Genomic DNA, 17,440 nt, shown 5'->3' with positions numbered 1-17,440 from the left:
ATTGCGACCCTATAGAGCAACTAGTAAGCTTGAACCACCGACCTTGCAGTTCAAACAGCTTTACAGTCTGGCGCATTAACCCACAGCGCCAGTAAATAGTATGTATGAATTTATACTTTTATTATTAATAAACTAAGGTTCTAATTGAACCTTTGCCTAACAATGTTTGTATTTAATACCTGTACTTTTCCAAATTCTATTTAAAGATACTAGCACATCAGCTTTGTAAACATTCACAATTTTGTTACACTAGCTTGTGACATTTTATATGAGAGGAATGCTATAAAAATAAAAATTAAAAGTCCAGAATTGAAGGAACTCTTCCTACATCTCTAAGCTCTGTAGCCTTTATACATGTTCACAAAGAAAACCTTTCAATAGCTTTTCAAAATACAGGTGTGCAAATTACTCTTGAAATAGACAGGAGTCATGTTCTCAGTATCCCCTGAACCACGGTTAAACATACCCCGTAGCATTTTCAGCTCATAAAAGTTTTATGAGCTGAAAAGTTCCTTTAGATTTTTTTTAACTGCTAACTATGGTTTCCTTCTAGCAACAACACCCTAACTTGCTATTATGAACCACTTGAACAAATAAACATAAATGTGTCCTGAGTAGCATGTTTCATTTCATAGTTTAAAAAAAAAAAATCACGATTTATATGACTTGCCTAGTAAAACAATGCCTAGGTTTAGTGTAGCATGCATGGTGTTTTTGCTTACTTGGTACACAGTACATGGAGAAGGAAATTGTAAGCTTGTGAATGGATTTATGCAAGTTCATTACATATACCAAAGAATTTTCCAGTCTGGAAAAGTGAACCTTGATAAAAAAAAAAAAGTTGGTTTTCCACATACATATGCTTCTTCATTTTTTCTTATTAATTTATACACCTGCCTTAGAACTCATTAACTTTAGAGTTTTGGTTTGACAATGTTAAAAATGTTTTAAAAAGTAAATTTTTCACAGACGGTATAAATAAGCAGTTGGATCTGAATAAACCTCATTGTTTTATCACAATAAATGCCACTTTTAGTCTTAAGAAAGCCTCCAAAGGAGGTCGCAAAAATAGAGGTAGATGATAAACAGATAATAGATGCACACTTATATAGAGAGCTGAACAGACAAATCAGTAGATACATGTTCCATACAAAAAAAAAAACAAAACAACAACACACACACTGGAATCTTGTCTTGATGGAGGCAATCAGGTCTCCTTTTGCACAGAATTATCTAACTGTTATCAATGTTGTTTTTGTTGTTAAGTACTGTCAGTTGGTTCGGACACATAGCAACCTTGTGTACTTTCCAAGGAGCAGCTGGTGAGTTTGAACCGCCAACCCCGCAGTTCAAACTGACCTTGCAGATGAGTGTTTACCATACAGTGACACAATACTGAACAAAAAATAGTTTAATGACTGACTGTCATCCCATGTATTAAAACAGAGTAAGTAAGAGACCCCAATCATGTCTGCCAGTCCCAACTGAATTAAGTCCCTAACTCAAACACAAATGTACAACTTTGTATAAATTGCTACAAGGATTGAGTTGCTCAGACCTTCCATTTCAAGTAACTGTTCATAAACTTACATCATTTTTGTGAAGACTGTCAATTCTTCCAGAAAGATCAAGTTTCCATTTTTTTCCATTTTAGAATTTGATCACTCTAACCTCAACACACAGTTTCCCATTAAAAAGTTATAAAATGTAGGCTATTTTTATTGCTTTCTATATTATTATAACTCAACTTAAGGAAGACTGAAGAATTGATGTACTTGAATTATGGTACTGGTGAAGAATACTGAATATACCAAGTATGACTGGAAGAACGAACAAGTCTGCATTGGAAGAAGTACAGCCAGAAGGCTCCTTAGAACAGAAGCAAGAATGGTGAGACTTTGTCTCTTGTACTTTGGACATTTGATCAGGAAGAATCAGTCCCTGGAGAAGGACATCATGCTAGGTTTACTAAAGGGTCAGTGAAAAAGAAGACGACCCTCAAAATGATGGATTGATAAGAGTGGCTGCCACAATGGGCTCCACACAGCAATGACTTTGAGGATGACATAGGACCAGGCAGTATTTTGTTCCGTTGTATACAAGGTCACCGTGAGGCAGAACTGACTCAATGGTACCTAACAACACAGTATCTATACTAGCGAGAGAAATCTAAATTGAGGGAAACTTCTAATTCAAATGCTTGAAAAAATTCTCAAGTCAAAGTTTAGTATTTTGCTTTTTGCTTTCATTTCAAAGGTTAAGTATTTATCTTTTTTGCTTCTTATCTTTCTTTTCCATAGCATTATCTTCCTGTTCCTTTTTCCAAACCTACTAACAGAAATTCTTATTCTTATTTGCTTGGAAATTCTTCTCTTCTGACTTAAGTGAACAGAAGTAGAAAAGGAAAGTGGTTTCCAACAAACAGCATTATTATCAGAAAATAATGCTTCAGTCCGAGTCTCTTTAAAGTGTATTGGGAAGTGAGAATTAATTTGAATGCTCTGGGAATATATTCCATTCTCTACTATTCACTTCTCTGAGAGAGCTTTTAAATGATAAAATTCAGCATTAGTTGAAGCTTATGTTGTTAATTGTCATGGAGTGGGTTCCAACTCATGGCAACAATGCATAGAGTTTCCAAGGAGCGGCTGGTGGGTTTGTGGTTAGCAGTCCATCTACAGCACCACACAAGAAGCCTCTAGAAGCCATGAAGTTTCCACCTAGAAGCCAGCTGATTTGACAATAGAGCTACCGGATGCTTCCAAAATGTGCACTCCTGCACACTTTATTGAGGATAACATCAACCAGAGGAAAAATGAGAGCCTATAGAGTCCTGGTATGGTGCTGTGAGCTAATGCATCAGACTGCAAAGTCATTTGAACTGCAAGGTTGATGGTTCAAGCTCACCACTTGCTCCTCGGAAACCCTATACAGGATTGCTATGGGTTGGAATCGACTTGACGACATTTAACAACAAAGCGAACAACTCGACAGTAAGAGAGAACTTGGCTTCAAAGATTTTCTTCTAGTCAGGCATTTTCTTCAAGTTAGATTTAAAAAAAAAAATTCTCATATTATCCTAGAATGCAGCAACTTACAAAATTTGGTGATCTTGACTTCTAAATTAAAAAGAGATAAACAAGCCTGAATCAATTGGACTGTATATGCTCTGCATTCTCCACTGAGCTTACGAAAATGAAAAGATTGTGTGGTTTCACTTTGGGAGGGAATATGTCATATTTGGTAATGAGAATTGCAAATGTGAATCAGTGGAAAGAAACAGCTTTTAAGAATTCTGTCAGAAAGCTAAAATATTTGAGAATAGGCATCACAAATATTTCTAGAGACAAAACAAATCACAAAATAAACACTATGGCCTAGTTTGTAGGAAAGAAAGGTAATGCTAAAATAGCCAACTGCTGATATTTCAACTCTGAAATTATCACAGTGCCTAAACTGAACTAGTCTAGATTACATTTTTTTCTAAATAAAGCCCCATAAAGTAACAAACAAAAAGATTAACAGCTGTAAAAACACGTTGAATTTTCATTAAAATGACATTCAAACTATAACACCTATTATCCTCTCACAAGAGGTATAATCAGTCAACAAAATCCTGGAAGAGAAAAACAAAAGCAAATTTCAAGATGGCGCACTATGACCTCAGGGATATGCCATACCGTTTTAGCTGTCTGCATTGTAAGTGCTGAAGGTTAATAGTTAAAGACCAATGGAATGTTAACACAGTCTAGTGCTACATTTGAGTAGTAATGCATGGAAAGACACTGAAATTAAAACATTTGTTCTGCATGTTCTGAAGTGATGTAACAGTGATGATTTGGTTATATTAGATGACAAAGCAGGCCTTCTTATAACTTTCCAAATAAAACCATATCTAACATTCTTCCAAATTGTTTGACATATTCTTCCAATTCCTGTACAAATAGATAAAGCTAAAATACATTTTTTTTCACACTCCAGTTCTCTTCTAATAGCAGAATTTGATATGTTGACTTTTATTCCCCAATGTAACTTTCAAGATAAAATGCTGATTGTCTCGAATGGTATGTCTAGAAAGCAAAGACTTACCTGTCTTGTTTTCTCTGACCTCAATAATATAAACATTTATGTCAGGGTGGAATTTTGTCTCCAGCGTGGGTTCTGGAGTAGAAACTGCCTCAGGTCTGAGGGTCTCTTTGCCTTCCACGGTGGGTGGTCTTGTTGGCTGTGCAGAAGAAGTACTTGAAGTTGTGAAATATTCTCTGTCAATTTCGGCTTCTGTTTCCTTAGCTACAATATCATCCAAGGTAGTGGGAAGAACACGAGATGTTGATTCTCCAATGATTACCATGTCACTGGTTGTTTCCTCACCAGGTTCCCTGTCAATGAGAGGTGGTTTCTCAGTAGATGCTGAAGAGGGCATAGGTGTTGAAATTGTGTAAAATTTGTCTACTGAACTAAAGGTAGCAGTAATATCATTTGAAACTGTATATTTAATTGTTGAAAATTCTGAGTGTTCTGTAACTTTGGGCTTTTCAAGTAATCCCGAACCTAAATCAAAATAATCTGGAGATGTTTTCTCTCTTTTCTCAGTAGTGGTTTCTTCTATCAGCTTGGTAACATGGGTGCTGAAAGGGCTCAAAGGTGATTCAAATTCCCTTGGACTACTTTCTGTCTCATATTTGTATTCAGGCTTTGGGCTTAATACTTTTGTCCCCACACTTGGTATTAGTGTTCCCATTTCATCCATTTTGACTTTGTGCTCAGTTATAGGACCAGGTGGATATGACATACTGTGCTCAACTTTTCCAACTGAAGTTGTTTCTAAAATGGGAACTTTCTCAGAAGCTGTCACCAGTTTGTCTTCTGGGATTGGATACGCTGATCCATCACTGTCTTGTTCATCCAATGGTGCCTCTGTGGGTGTTTGAGCTATAGAACTGGGAGCCGGAACTGGTGGCTCTGCGGTCTGTTCTTTCCAATGAAGTTCTTGCTGAGTTGTTCCCTGTGGAATTTCTGTTGTTGGTCTTATGGTTTCAGGAGAAATAGTTGCTTCTAGGTGAGACTCATTAATGACACGTATGTCTTGAGAAGGCTCACCTAGTACTTCCCCTTCTGATGGAACAAAGGGTACCAAAACTCCCCATTCTTTCTTAGGAATTACAGAAAGAGGAATGGTGTGAGAATTATCTACATAAGTAGTAGGCTGTTGGGTGCTACTATAACTAACAAATGCCAATCCTTCCACATATGAAGTGAGTTCAAATTGGGGAACCGTAGGCATTGGCTTCGAGATGTCCATATCTGCTCCTTCGTCCAGAGTACTTCCTTCTGTGGTTGCAAAATCAACTTGTCCTTCAGTTCTTGAGATAGATGGAACTCTTTCTTCAAGAGTAGAGTCTCTCAAAGTTGACTTTTCTGTAATATTAACTGACGTTGTTGGTTGAAGTCTAACTGTGAATTTTCCATGGTTTGTTAAGTATTCCTCAGTTGTCTCCTCAAACGGCTTTTGAGTACTATCTACAATGACAGTAAATTCATCTTCATCATCAGTTAGTCTTGGGATTTCTTCATCCTTTCCATTCCCTCCTACTGTAGTAAGTACAGCAGGAGACAATTTCGGAGACCCTTCAGGATCTGTATACTCTGAAGGCTTTGATGTAGTGTTATCTTCATCCCATGACCATTTTGATACAGTGACTATCTCTTCACTTAAGGTACTTTGTGTCAAATGCACTGTTGTAACACCCTCACCATTCTTGGTTGTACCTTGATTACCATCCGTTTCGAATGCAAACACAGTTGTTACAAATTCATCTTCCATATCTTTTTCTTCTTTTGTCTGCATGCTTGGCTTCATGGTTGTCAGTGCTGGAGACCCCAAAAATTTGGTCATTTCTACAGAAGACCCCGTAGGATGAATTTTCTCAGAGGATGTTGTAGAAATCTTCATTCCAGAGAAGAATTCTTCCTCGATTTTTCTAATAAATGGATATTTGGTGATATTTGTTTGCATTTCATCATTGGTATAAGTATCTGTTCTGATTTCTGGCTTTTGTGTTTCTAATCTTTCGCTTCCTTGTGTCATTTCTGTTTGTGGAGAGGAATAAATAACTTCCTCTGTTAATCTTTTATCACCAGAAAAAGGAAACAATTCTACTTCTGTCTGATGCTGTGGTAGAAAAGGTGTGGTAGATACACGCTGGGCCCCCAAATCTTCAGTTATACCATTAGTAGTTTGTGTCTCTTTCCTGTTGTCCATGAATGATTCATCATTGTCAGCCACAGTAGCAGTGTGAACAGGGGAAGCCGAGATCGACTCTGATTCCTCTAGTTGAGTGTGAGTGGTGTCTTCTGAAGTCTTTGACACTGTAATAACTTCAGGTATTTGGATAGAGACCAAGGTGTTCTGATTAGGTGTAACTGTCATTATTCTGTCTTCATCATCATCATTTCCCAAAGTGAATTCATAGTGGTTTGTGGTCACTGATTCAGAAGTAATGCTTTCTGTTTTCTTTTCAGTTTTGGATTCCATGGTCATTCTCATGGATAGAAATGGTGTTTCAGTTACAGAGAATTCCTTGGAAGACGTGTGCTTTGAGTTAGCCACAGATGTTACCAAAGGACCCACTTCTATTTGCTCAACTTGTGTAATCAATTCTTCTGTTTGTGTATCTTCTGTGACACCATCCCATGAATCAGTAGCATGATAGATGACAGTTGTACTTTTGGCAACTTCTTCCTTACTTGTAGATATGTCTGGCTTCCCAAGAGGTCCTGAAGTAGAAGGCAAGTAATCCATATCCCATGGCTTCTTGATACCCCCCAAAGGTGTGGGTGATTCTGTGACAGTCTGAGATTGAACTGGGCCTTTCTGTTCAATATTGACTATGTATCCCACTGGAGGGAACTTTGTTGTCATGGCAGGTAACTCGCTGATTAAAGGCATGATAGCTGTTGTTCTGTCAGATACTATTTGTGGTTCCTTGGATAAACTGGGTGATGTAGTTTCTGCGAGGATATTCAATTCGATGGTTGTAGCCTCTGATATATTCTGTTTAGCTAGAAAAATAATTTCAAAGAGTTGATTAGACAAGCTACTAGTAAAAAGTTGCACCTCCAGTGTTTGTTAATTGTGTTTGTTGCTGTGTGCTTTGTGGCGGGGGGTGAGAGTGGGGGTTCCCAAATGTGTTCCGTGATGAAAAGGGGAGTCTAAAAACTAAAGAGTATCCAAAGGCAGACAATTGAACATTTAATTGTTATAAATGGATCAATTGTTCTTTTTACTGCTGCTTCTACCCAGAGGTGTGAATGGCTGGTCTTGTTTTTTTTTAAATATCACTGTATCATTAAAATATACGTATTGTAATGTAGAGTTTGGGTATAGCAGATGGATTTATTTAACCAGAACCCTAGTAGGGGAAGTTTGTGCTACTATTCTGGAAGCTTCTATAGCCTGTTTCTAGCTCTCTCCACACACTTTGTCCTTCTAAAGCTGCATATTGTCTCATGGGAGAGGGAGTGTCTCAGATTGTAACACAACAAAAAAGCCACATCAAATGCAACAGTGCTAGATACAAACCATTACATCGCCCATAATGTGAAAACTTTCAGAAAAAAACAGGATATTAAACTTTAATACCACTCTTCATCTGATTCCAGGTGTTTGACATTTGTCTTCATCTTACTGACAAATCTGTTGTGTGGCCTTGTTTTTTTACATTAGAAAATGTTTCTGGCAAAGACCGCTAGCCATTTGTTGTGGTTCTACCTTTTTTTCTATGTTCTACATACTACATTTATGACTCATAAGGGTCTCGGTTCTAGATTTTCTTTAGCATGAAGTACAAATGTAGACCACATATACCCTCATGATACATTTTAGGCCTGTAATTACAAATTACTAGAAACAACCAGAAGCATCAAAAAGAAAGGACTCAGGCAATATGTTATCACAAAATGTTACATCATAATGCCTCCATATCTACAAAGAATGGCCTGGCTGGTTTCAAGAAATTAAATTTTAGTATAAAAGTCAGTGTTATATATAAGATTCCTTCTTAACATAAGAAAAAATCAGCAACCTAGTACATTAAGTTAAAAAAAAAAAAAAAGACAGTACTTTTACTTTTGAAAATCAAATCCAATCTGCCAGTAAACTGAGAAAACAATTCCGAGGAAACCTGTAGCCATTGCTTTACTACAATGATGGGATTTAAAACTAGCTGTACTGAGGGAATGCCTATTCTCCCTAAGAAAAGTGGTGATAGCTATTGTATCTATATTATCTTGTGTCTCACTTTTAATAATCATTTGGAAAACAAAATTGGGCATTTTTAACTCAATCTGCTCTGTCAAAACTTAATGATAAAGTGATGTGATTTTTGTTGTAAATCAGATTGGCTGTAATAGGTTCCTTAGTTGTTATTGGTATGGACTATTATTAGCTGTGGTCATTCTCTGGACAATTTTAAAGTTCCAACTCATTATTTTTATAATGAAAACTTCATGGCCTTTTATATTATGGTAGTTTGAAATATTCTTAAGTCTTTCACTATTTATTTATATTTAAACAAAACAAAACATAAAAAGAGATTTGTTGTTGTTGTTAAGTGCCATCTACTAGGTTCCAACTCATAGAGTTTTAAAGGCTGTAAATCATTACAGGAGCAGAGAGCCTCATTTTTCTCCTATGGAGTAGCTGGTGGGCTTGAACCACCAACCTTGTGATTCGCAGACCAGTTATCCTAAAAAGCTACCACGCTCCTAAAATGAGATTTAGAGTTTTTGAAAACCATGAATGGTACCTTTTCCCTTTTAGAGAAAAGTTTGGGTTTTTGTCTGCCTTTAAATCTTGGCAGAAGCTTTGGTCTATTTTGATTGACATGAAAAAAGTTAAGGACCAAAAATGTGGCTATTTTTCTTTTATTTCAATTCTCTATCCTCTGAAATTCCACAATGGTTACCTCACTTAACTGCCAAATTTCATGTCTTATAACTGCATTCTTTGGGGAAATTGTAAATGATAGGTACAGAGAAAGTTTCCATGGAAGCATAACATAAACACTTAGCAAATAAATGTAAAAGAAATTTTAATCATATTATTATTGATAATAAAGAGAAAGTGAATTTTATGTTTTCCCTCTGAGTGTTTCTATAACTGATTAAATGAACTTTTAGGGAGATGATATGCTATTAGGGTCAAACAGAGATATGTGACTTAGATCTCCTTAATAGTCCAACTCAACTTCTGTACTAGCAAATCTCTCCAGTGCTGTGAAAATATCTTTATGGCACTTTTTAAAATTAGAGACTTGGGTTTTTAAAATAAATATTTCCATTTCATTGTCAATGATTATCTTCTAGTTTGTGTTATCTTCCTCTAGCCCACAACATAGTAAAATGATAATGCTGTTGTTGTTGTTGTTAAGTGTCATTAAGTTGGTTCTGACCCATAGCAACCCTGTAGAGGGTTAACAAAGAGCAGCTGGTGAGCTTACACCGCCAACCTTGCGGTTCAAGCCGAGTTTGCAGTTCAGCGCATTAACCCACAGCTCCACACCAGGACTCTAAAATGATAATAGTATGTCCTGTTCTATGCTAGGATTTATGTGACTCTAGTTTTAAAAATAAGACCTTTCAATAATTTGAAGCCCCTGTTAAAAAGTCTGCTTATAATTAACTTAATTAATTCTACTATTTGGAATGGAAAACCTCAGACTTCCGTTTGGGGTTGAGTGGCTTTTCCATCAGTTCAGCAGCTGATTCACTTAGTGAATCTGATTATTTGCAAAATTTGTTCCAGCCTTGGTGAAAAAAAAAAATTTTTTTACAAACACATCTACAAAACATCTACAAAGAGATGTCTTGAACATGAATATCACTATATTAATGTTGACAATTACAAAGGTGGAAACAGAACTCCAGATTGTCCACAAGATACATTCACATGGAGAAGCTTTTATCTTGGAAAATTACCAATGTCCTTTCAACTTCATTACTGAGAAAGCCAATAAAAATCAGCTTGCTTCATTCCCCCATGAAAGCTCCCTTCCAAATTTTGCAGCTGTCTGCCACACAGATGTTTTATATCACTATAGTTGTGGTATTTTATGTCCTATGGGCTATCTGTGTGCTTCTGTGATGAGACATAAGGAAGATTTTCCTTCTCACTTATAACACCCTATTAGCAGCATGATAGTCAATTAACTCATACCCATACTGCCTACATTAAAGCCAGATGAGTAATTTTAAATTTACTTTTTTACATTATGTTTGCTAGACATAAATATGCATACACTTGGGAAGTTATCAATAGAATGGGTATCCAATAGGTTAATCTGGACTCAGCTGAGGAAAGGGTGAAAGTTGGAACAATGAGCCTGGAGTTCAAATTATCTTTTTAAAATGTTATAAATAATTGAATGCTAACAGATCCAATTTCAATACACAGAAATCTTTTTGGAATACCAGTTCAAACAGGACTAGTTTTTGCATCTACAGTAAGATTAGGATCTAGGGCATAAAAAAAAAAGAAAACAAACTGACCACAGTTTAGAAGGGTCAGCCAATCTGAGAAATAAACCAATATATAAATAAGATAGTATATGAAATGCTGTTGTTGTTGTTGTTATGTGCCATGGAGTCGCTTCTGACTTACAGCGACCCTGATATACTGATATTTTTAAATGCCTGTATTTAATTACTTAAGTAAATATTTAAAATCATTTTTAGAACTGTAGCTAAAGTCATAATCCTCACATGTTTTATGCTACAGAATTTAGGGGGAAAAAAACAACCTACATTTATTTTTTTAATTATTTAAAACATAAGAGGGGACTTCAAAAAAGTTCCTGGAAGAATGCCATTCTCTTGTAACTCAATTTTTCCTTGAAAAATTTTAAACTTCCCTCATATATTAAAAGAAAATCTGAAAAATAAATTTGTAATTTTGGAGAAACTGGCATTATGTATTGTTTAAGAACTTCAATGATATATAAGCTCTCTTAACTTTTTATATACAGAATAAATGTTGAATATGATAGGGTCTTAGGTATGGAAAAACAGAGTCTAACTTATAACTTTTGTGGGGTGGGGAGAGAATCCATTATATGCCTATGTAGATTCAAGTGAATAAATGAGAAAAAAAAAAATTGAATCTAAACTTTCTATCTTTGTTTGGATTTTCCATTAGTTTTAGTTGTTGATTCTATTTGAATGCATGTAATTCACACATTTATGTGAATTCCTCATTTAAATAAATAATATAAAATCTATCAGGATGAATTTTGAAACAATACTTTTTTTTAAGGCTATAGACAGGCTTTGATTTAAATTTTAACGTCAGACCCAAAAAAAATTGCTTTAAAGCTTTTTTTTTAAAAAATATTGTTTAAATGTTTTCTAATGCACCCAAGCACTCCTGGTTTGGTGCTATGGGATCAGCCCTGGACTGCAAACCCCAAGGACGGTGGTTCAAACTCATCTGCTGCTCCTCGGAAACCCTACAGGGTCGCTATGAGTCAGAACCAACTCAACGGCACTTGACAACAACAACAATGCACCCAAACCCAAACTCACTGCACAAAGTTAATTCTGACTCATAGTGACCCTGGAGCTGTAGTAGCACAGTGGATTATGCACTGGGCTGCTAACCTCAAGGTCAGCAGTTTGAATCTACCAACCACTACTCAGGAGACAGATAAAGCTTTCTACTCCCTTAAAGATTTACAGTCTTAGAGGGACACTATGAAGTGGAACCGACTCAATGGCACACAACCAACACCACCACAGCTGTTGTTATTGTTAAGTGCCATCAAGTTGGTTCCAACTCATAGCCACCCAGTATACAGTTTCCAAGGAACAGCTGGTGAGTTTGAACCACCAGTCTTACAGTTCAAACGGACCCTGCAGTCCCACGCTTTTATTCCAGCGCCATACCAGAAGTTCACCACCACACCGTATGAGGCAGTTGTACTTTGTCTTATACCACCATCATAGTGACCCCATAAGACAGAATAGAACTGCCTACGGTTTCCAAAACTATAAATCTTTGAGGAAACAGACTTCCACCTGTTCTCCCTTGGAGCCGCTGGTTGAGTTCAAACTATCCACCTTTTGGTTAGTAGTCAAGTACTTTTAAACATTGTACCACCAGGGCTCCCTTATAAAGTACAAGAGCATATAATATTAGGCAAACCAGTCAAACTGAATAGCCCTAAGGAGCCCCAGTAGAATAGTAGGGCTGCTAATCGCGAGGTCAGCAGTTTGAACCTACCAGCCACTCAGGTGGAGAAGAACAAGGTTTTCTGCTCCAGTAAACATTTACAGGCTTGGAAACCCTGCGCTGGGTTGCTAGGAGTCAGAACCAACTCTAAGGCACACATCCACTTCTACCACCAATACCATATTCCTAATTTAATCTTTCCAACCCTGACCAGTCCACATAACAACTTTGTTCCAAGGCTCCCAACTGCTCATTCTGGTTCAACTCCCTACTAAGAATTTGCTTTTCCACCCCAGACATACTTAATCAGAATCGACATTTTAACAAGATCTCCAGGTACGTCTTGTATACCCCCAAGTGTTGCTAGTATACATAAGCATTACTTACAGGTTTTATTAAAAAGTAGATTCTGATTCAGTGTATCAGGGGGGGAAATGCAAATTCTCAGCAGAGAAAAAAAACCAGAATGAATTAGTTGGAAACCCTGTTTTTCTCCTTAATCATAATCACAATGTAAAATTGCTTCTAGAGCCTGAGCTACTTGAGATAACATGGCCTAAAGGAATGCATGGCTTTTTGCTTCTAGGGAGAAGGTTTTTTGTTGTTTGTTTATTTTCCTGAAAATTCTTAAGGGAGACTGGTGTTTCAGAGCTTGGGGGAAAAACTGCTAGTTTTTCAATGATCTCTAAAAGATTGACCAGCTTGTCTTGAGTTAAATACACAACAGGTGGTTTGAGCACTCAGAAAGTTAAGCCTAAAGGGAAAATCCAAGTTGGGGAATCTTAGCTCTTTTCCTTTTTTTTTCTCACTCTTGATATCACAGCTGTATCTTTTTGGTTGATAAGGAATGCCAGAGTATTTCCCTTTAGAAACCAATTACATAACAAAGTATTTTCTACTGATTTTATTTATATGACGAGGCTTCAAGAAGTTCATGGAAAAATTCCATTGTCTTTGAATTACATTTTTTCATGAACTTTTGAAACCCCTTCATATGTTGTCACTACAAGGTATCTTAAAAACCTCAAAACAATTTTTGCATGGCTCCATCTTCTAATTACCCAAGGCTACCAGAATTTCTGGGAGGTCTTTGTTTAACTAGCCCAATATTGACTCTACAGTAAATACAAGTGAGACTCTAAAATATTTGCTTGTTCAATTGAGCAGTCTATAATACTTTTCTCATGTGACTACTATAGTTGAAACAATATAGGTCATCTGAAAAATTAAAATAATCATAAGTGTTGGAAAATGTTACTTAAAAATAGTGTTAAGCAGTCAACCTAACTGAAGTTATTTTATGTTATATTCTACTTCATTATAATATTATAGAATTAGTCAATAATAGGCACATATTTCCATTACCTGAAATAAAATGAGGTAAGTGGAGATTTGTATTCTTAGCATAGTTCATTTTTAACTGTGAGTTGAATATGATGATTATCCATGTCAGCTCCAAGTACTCACCTGCTACTACTGACATTTAAATTCTCAGCCATTTCAAAGAAAGAGTGGTCTCATACTAGGACAAGATAAACACAATTCAAGGATTTAACTTAGCCACAGTCAGCTTCACTATTACAGCACCAACAATCTAATTGGCATTTAACGTGTGCAGTTGATATAAATTTACTGAGAAGTATGCACTATGATTCTACACACAACAGAGCACAATCAAGACCTTAACCTGGAATTTCTTCATCCCTCTAGGAATCAATTTGTCAAACTTGCTGTTCCATTAGCCATATCATTGCTGTTCAGTTTGCTCGCTTTTACAAGTCACTGAACTGTTTTCCATTCACATGCACACAGTACAAGACATGGACTCCATTCCCATGGCCAGCTGAACACCAATGCATGCCTTCAAAATAATGTTTTTAATCTGTAATCTTAAAAAAGTTATCAAACACTTACGTTTATAGCAGTAGGCATCAAATCTGCTATCAGGGGTAGGGAAGCCTGTCTGGTTCTCAAAACGATACAGGGTTCTCACCCCAAGTAAACCCCCTCCACACTGTGCCCTGGCCACAGTCACGGGGTGGCGCACACTGGCGTCTGAGAGCCAACCGTAATCACACTGGTCAAAGCCGTTCCTCCAAGCGGCGTGGAGTTCGCCCACTGTCGCCAGCCGGCCATCCTGCTCTTCTTCACACGCTTTTTCAGCTTCCTCAAAGGTAAATTTATTGGGATCAGTGACGTGGTACACAACACCTAGAAAAAAAAGAAAGCAAAAAACCTAAATTTCTACCATTCACCGCTTTCCTATTTTGATATTAAAAAAATAAAACTGTTGCCACGGAGGCCCTTCTGGTTCATAAGACCCTGTGTGTGTAAGAGTAGAACTATGCTCCTTACGGTTTTCGGTGACTGAGTTTCTTCCAAGGTGCCTCTGAGTGAACTCAAACCTCCAAACTTTTCAGATTGCAGATGAGCACATTAACCATTTACACCACCCTTAAATTTCAAACAGTGATAGTGATTAGAGGAAGCATGTAATCCTGTCTTCATGTTAAGGTAGAAGCTCCTGATACTATAAAGCGGAAAATATAATTTTGCTATAATTATTATTTTTGTAGAATAAGAAAGAGAGAGCCCTGGTAGTATAGTGGATTATGCATTGGACTGCTAACTGCAAGGTCCACAGTTCAAATCCACCAGTAGCTCCATGAGAAAAAGATGAGGTTTTCTGCTACCATAAAGAATTACAGTCTTGGAAACCTACTCAGGATCGTTACGAGTCGTAACCTACTTGATGGCATACATCCACCACCACCACCATAAGTAATAACATAATATGCATATGTTCCTACAGATGACATAAGCAGTTACTTGATGTTAAAACTATAAGAAATTCTTTAAAATGAACACACCTTTCCAAGTGAACCCTTGGACTTCTATTCAGGGAATAAATTTTCTCTTTAATGAACAAACCTGCGACGTATTTGTTTCCATTGCATGCTGGGAGAGGAAAGCTATTCTGAATTTCCACTGAAGTAATTTTCAATTTGTTTTTCCTAAAAATCGAGCATTACTATTCTGAACCCTTTCCTAATACATCACTACCATCAAAATGGATTTGTTCTTGTTGTCAGGTGCCATCGAGTCGGAACCGACTCATAGCGACCCCATGCACAGCAGAACGAAACAATGTCCGATCCTGGGCCAACCTCACTACCGCTGCCACACTTGAGTCCATCAATGATGCCACCTGGCTGATCCATCTCGTTGGGGGTCTTCCTCTTTTTCTCTGACCCTCCACCTTACCCAGCACGACATCCTTCTCCAACAATTGTTTCCTCCGGACAATATGTCCAAAGTAGGAGAGACGAAGCTTAGCCATCCTGGCCTCCAAGGAGCACTCTGGCTGCACCTCTTCCAAAACAGATCTATTGGTTCTTTTGGCAGTCCATGGCACTTTCAGTATTCTCCTCCAACACCACAACTCAAAGGCATCAATTCTTCTACGATCTTCCTTATTCACTGTCCAGCTTTCGCATCCATATGAGGCTATTGAAAACACAATGGCCTGGGTCAGGCACACCTTAGTCCTCAAGCTGACATCTCTGCTCTTCAATACTTTAAAAAGTTCCTGTGCAGCAGATTTGCCCAGTGCAATACTTCGTCTGATCTCTTGACTGCTACTTCCGTGAGTGTTGATAGTTGATCCAAGAAGAATGAAGTCCTTGACAACTTCAATCTTTTCTCCATTGATAAAAATGTTGTTTATTGGTCCATTGGTGAAGATTTTTGTTTTCTTGACATTGAGATGTAATCCATATCGAAGGCTGTGCTCTTTAATCTTCATCAAAATGGATTAACTTCTACCAAACCAATCAACAAAAGAAACCAACCAAGAGTTTGAAGATGGAAAGGGATAGAAACAGTACAGAATGCTATTTCCTGCCGTCCTTCAGGAGGGAAGGATTATCATAATGGTTATGGAGACGATGTCCTGCACAGTAGCACAAGGCCAAGGGATGCATGAGGCTTGACATCAGCTCCCACTTAGCCAGGCAAAGGAACCCCAGTCAACTAGAGGAAAGAGTGTCTTCTTTTCTACTATCTTTGCCCAAAGAGAATCTTTCAGAATCACCTCAAAGGAGGTAACTTTTTATAATTCTTACAAAGAGGCTGTCTAGCCAGGGCTCTAACTAGGTCCAGGTGACCTTTACTTTTGTTGGTTGACTAGTAAGTAAAAGCTGGGCATTTGTTTTGTTCATCACCAGACCCAATGAGCAAAGGGCATACTCATTATACTTCTGCATGTTACAATAAAATATCCTAGGAAACTCCATAGTTTAATGTAACCTAGGTAGCCAAATAACAATTTACTAAAATATCAGTTTAAATTAAATGATGCTTTTCACATATGAGCAAAAGTAGTTAAAAGACAGACACGGAATTAGAAAACATCTCCTTGAATGTAGCAAGTAGTGGTTATATATAAATTGAGCTAGAGAAGAAGCTAAAAAGTTGACAGTCCATTACTGAAGTGGAGTCCTGCGGGTTAATGCACTAGACTTCAAGTTCTCTTTGAACCACAAGGTCAGCAGTTCGAGCTCTCCAGCTGCTCCTAGAAAACCCTATACAGGATTTTAGAACTGACTCAACAGTACTTAACAACAACAACAATTACTGTAGCAGCTGCATGACCTGTCTCCATCTCATGGAGGCTGTTGTATGATTCTATGATATATCAGACAACTGGTACATGACAAGCAGTCTTAATTCGGATCTTCACCTGACTAATTCCAGATGTAACAAGCAATCATTCTAAACTAGTACAGCCATTTCTGAGTATGTGATAGATAGCTTTATAAAATGAGAAATATTAGTCATTGGAAAAACAGCCAAAGTACACATATCACCGTTTCTCACCATAAATCTAAAATTGCTACTGATGAAACTAGGTCAAATTCCCAATAAGAACTATTTGAAGAAGAGAAAGAAATATCACTTCTACTTAACTGAAGAAAGTAAGATAGAGGTGAGAACGGAATTTTGTCTTTAATTATCTAGTCTGGCAAAAAACAGTGATCTCAAAACCAAAAATATACTAAGAGCAAGTTAGTGGCCCTTTCCTATTTTGATAATGCTTTCCTGTGACTCAAGCTATGAATAAACATTTGCCATCAACTCAACTCTGACTTTGGTGACCCCATCCATGTCAAAATATGAGCAGGTCTCAACAAGTTTGTGGAGAAAGTCCATTAT

General features: G+C 37.2%; 1 protein-coding gene across 4 annotated transcripts in view; it reads right to left on the bottom strand.

Annotated features, from left to right (window-relative positions):
• Window positions 1-17,440, bottom strand: part of VCAN (versican) — a 131,965-nt gene that overhangs the window by 69,373 nt on the left and 45,152 nt on the right. For 2 of the 4 annotated variants that reach the window (XM_006870597.1, XM_006870599.1), the window contains exons 5-6: window positions 14,141-14,437; window positions 4,090-7,062 (exon numbers count right to left, since the gene is read on the bottom strand). In XM_006870597.1, the coding sequence (XP_006870659.1) occupies window positions 4,090-7,062; window positions 14,141-14,437 (3,270 nt within the window). The remainder of the gene's footprint in view (window positions 1-4,089; window positions 7,063-14,140; window positions 14,438-17,440) is intronic. The other 2 variants (XM_006870600.1, XM_006870598.1) reach the window with 1 other exon arrangement.

The sequence above is a fragment of the Chrysochloris asiatica genome, unplaced genomic scaffold (assembly GCF_000296735.1).
Source record: "Chrysochloris asiatica unplaced genomic scaffold, ChrAsi1.0 scaffold00145, whole genome shotgun sequence".
In the NCBI taxonomy this organism is placed as follows: domain Eukaryota; kingdom Metazoa; phylum Chordata; class Mammalia; order Afrosoricida; family Chrysochloridae; genus Chrysochloris; species Chrysochloris asiatica.
This window is presented reverse-complemented; position numbering and strand designations above follow the sequence as displayed.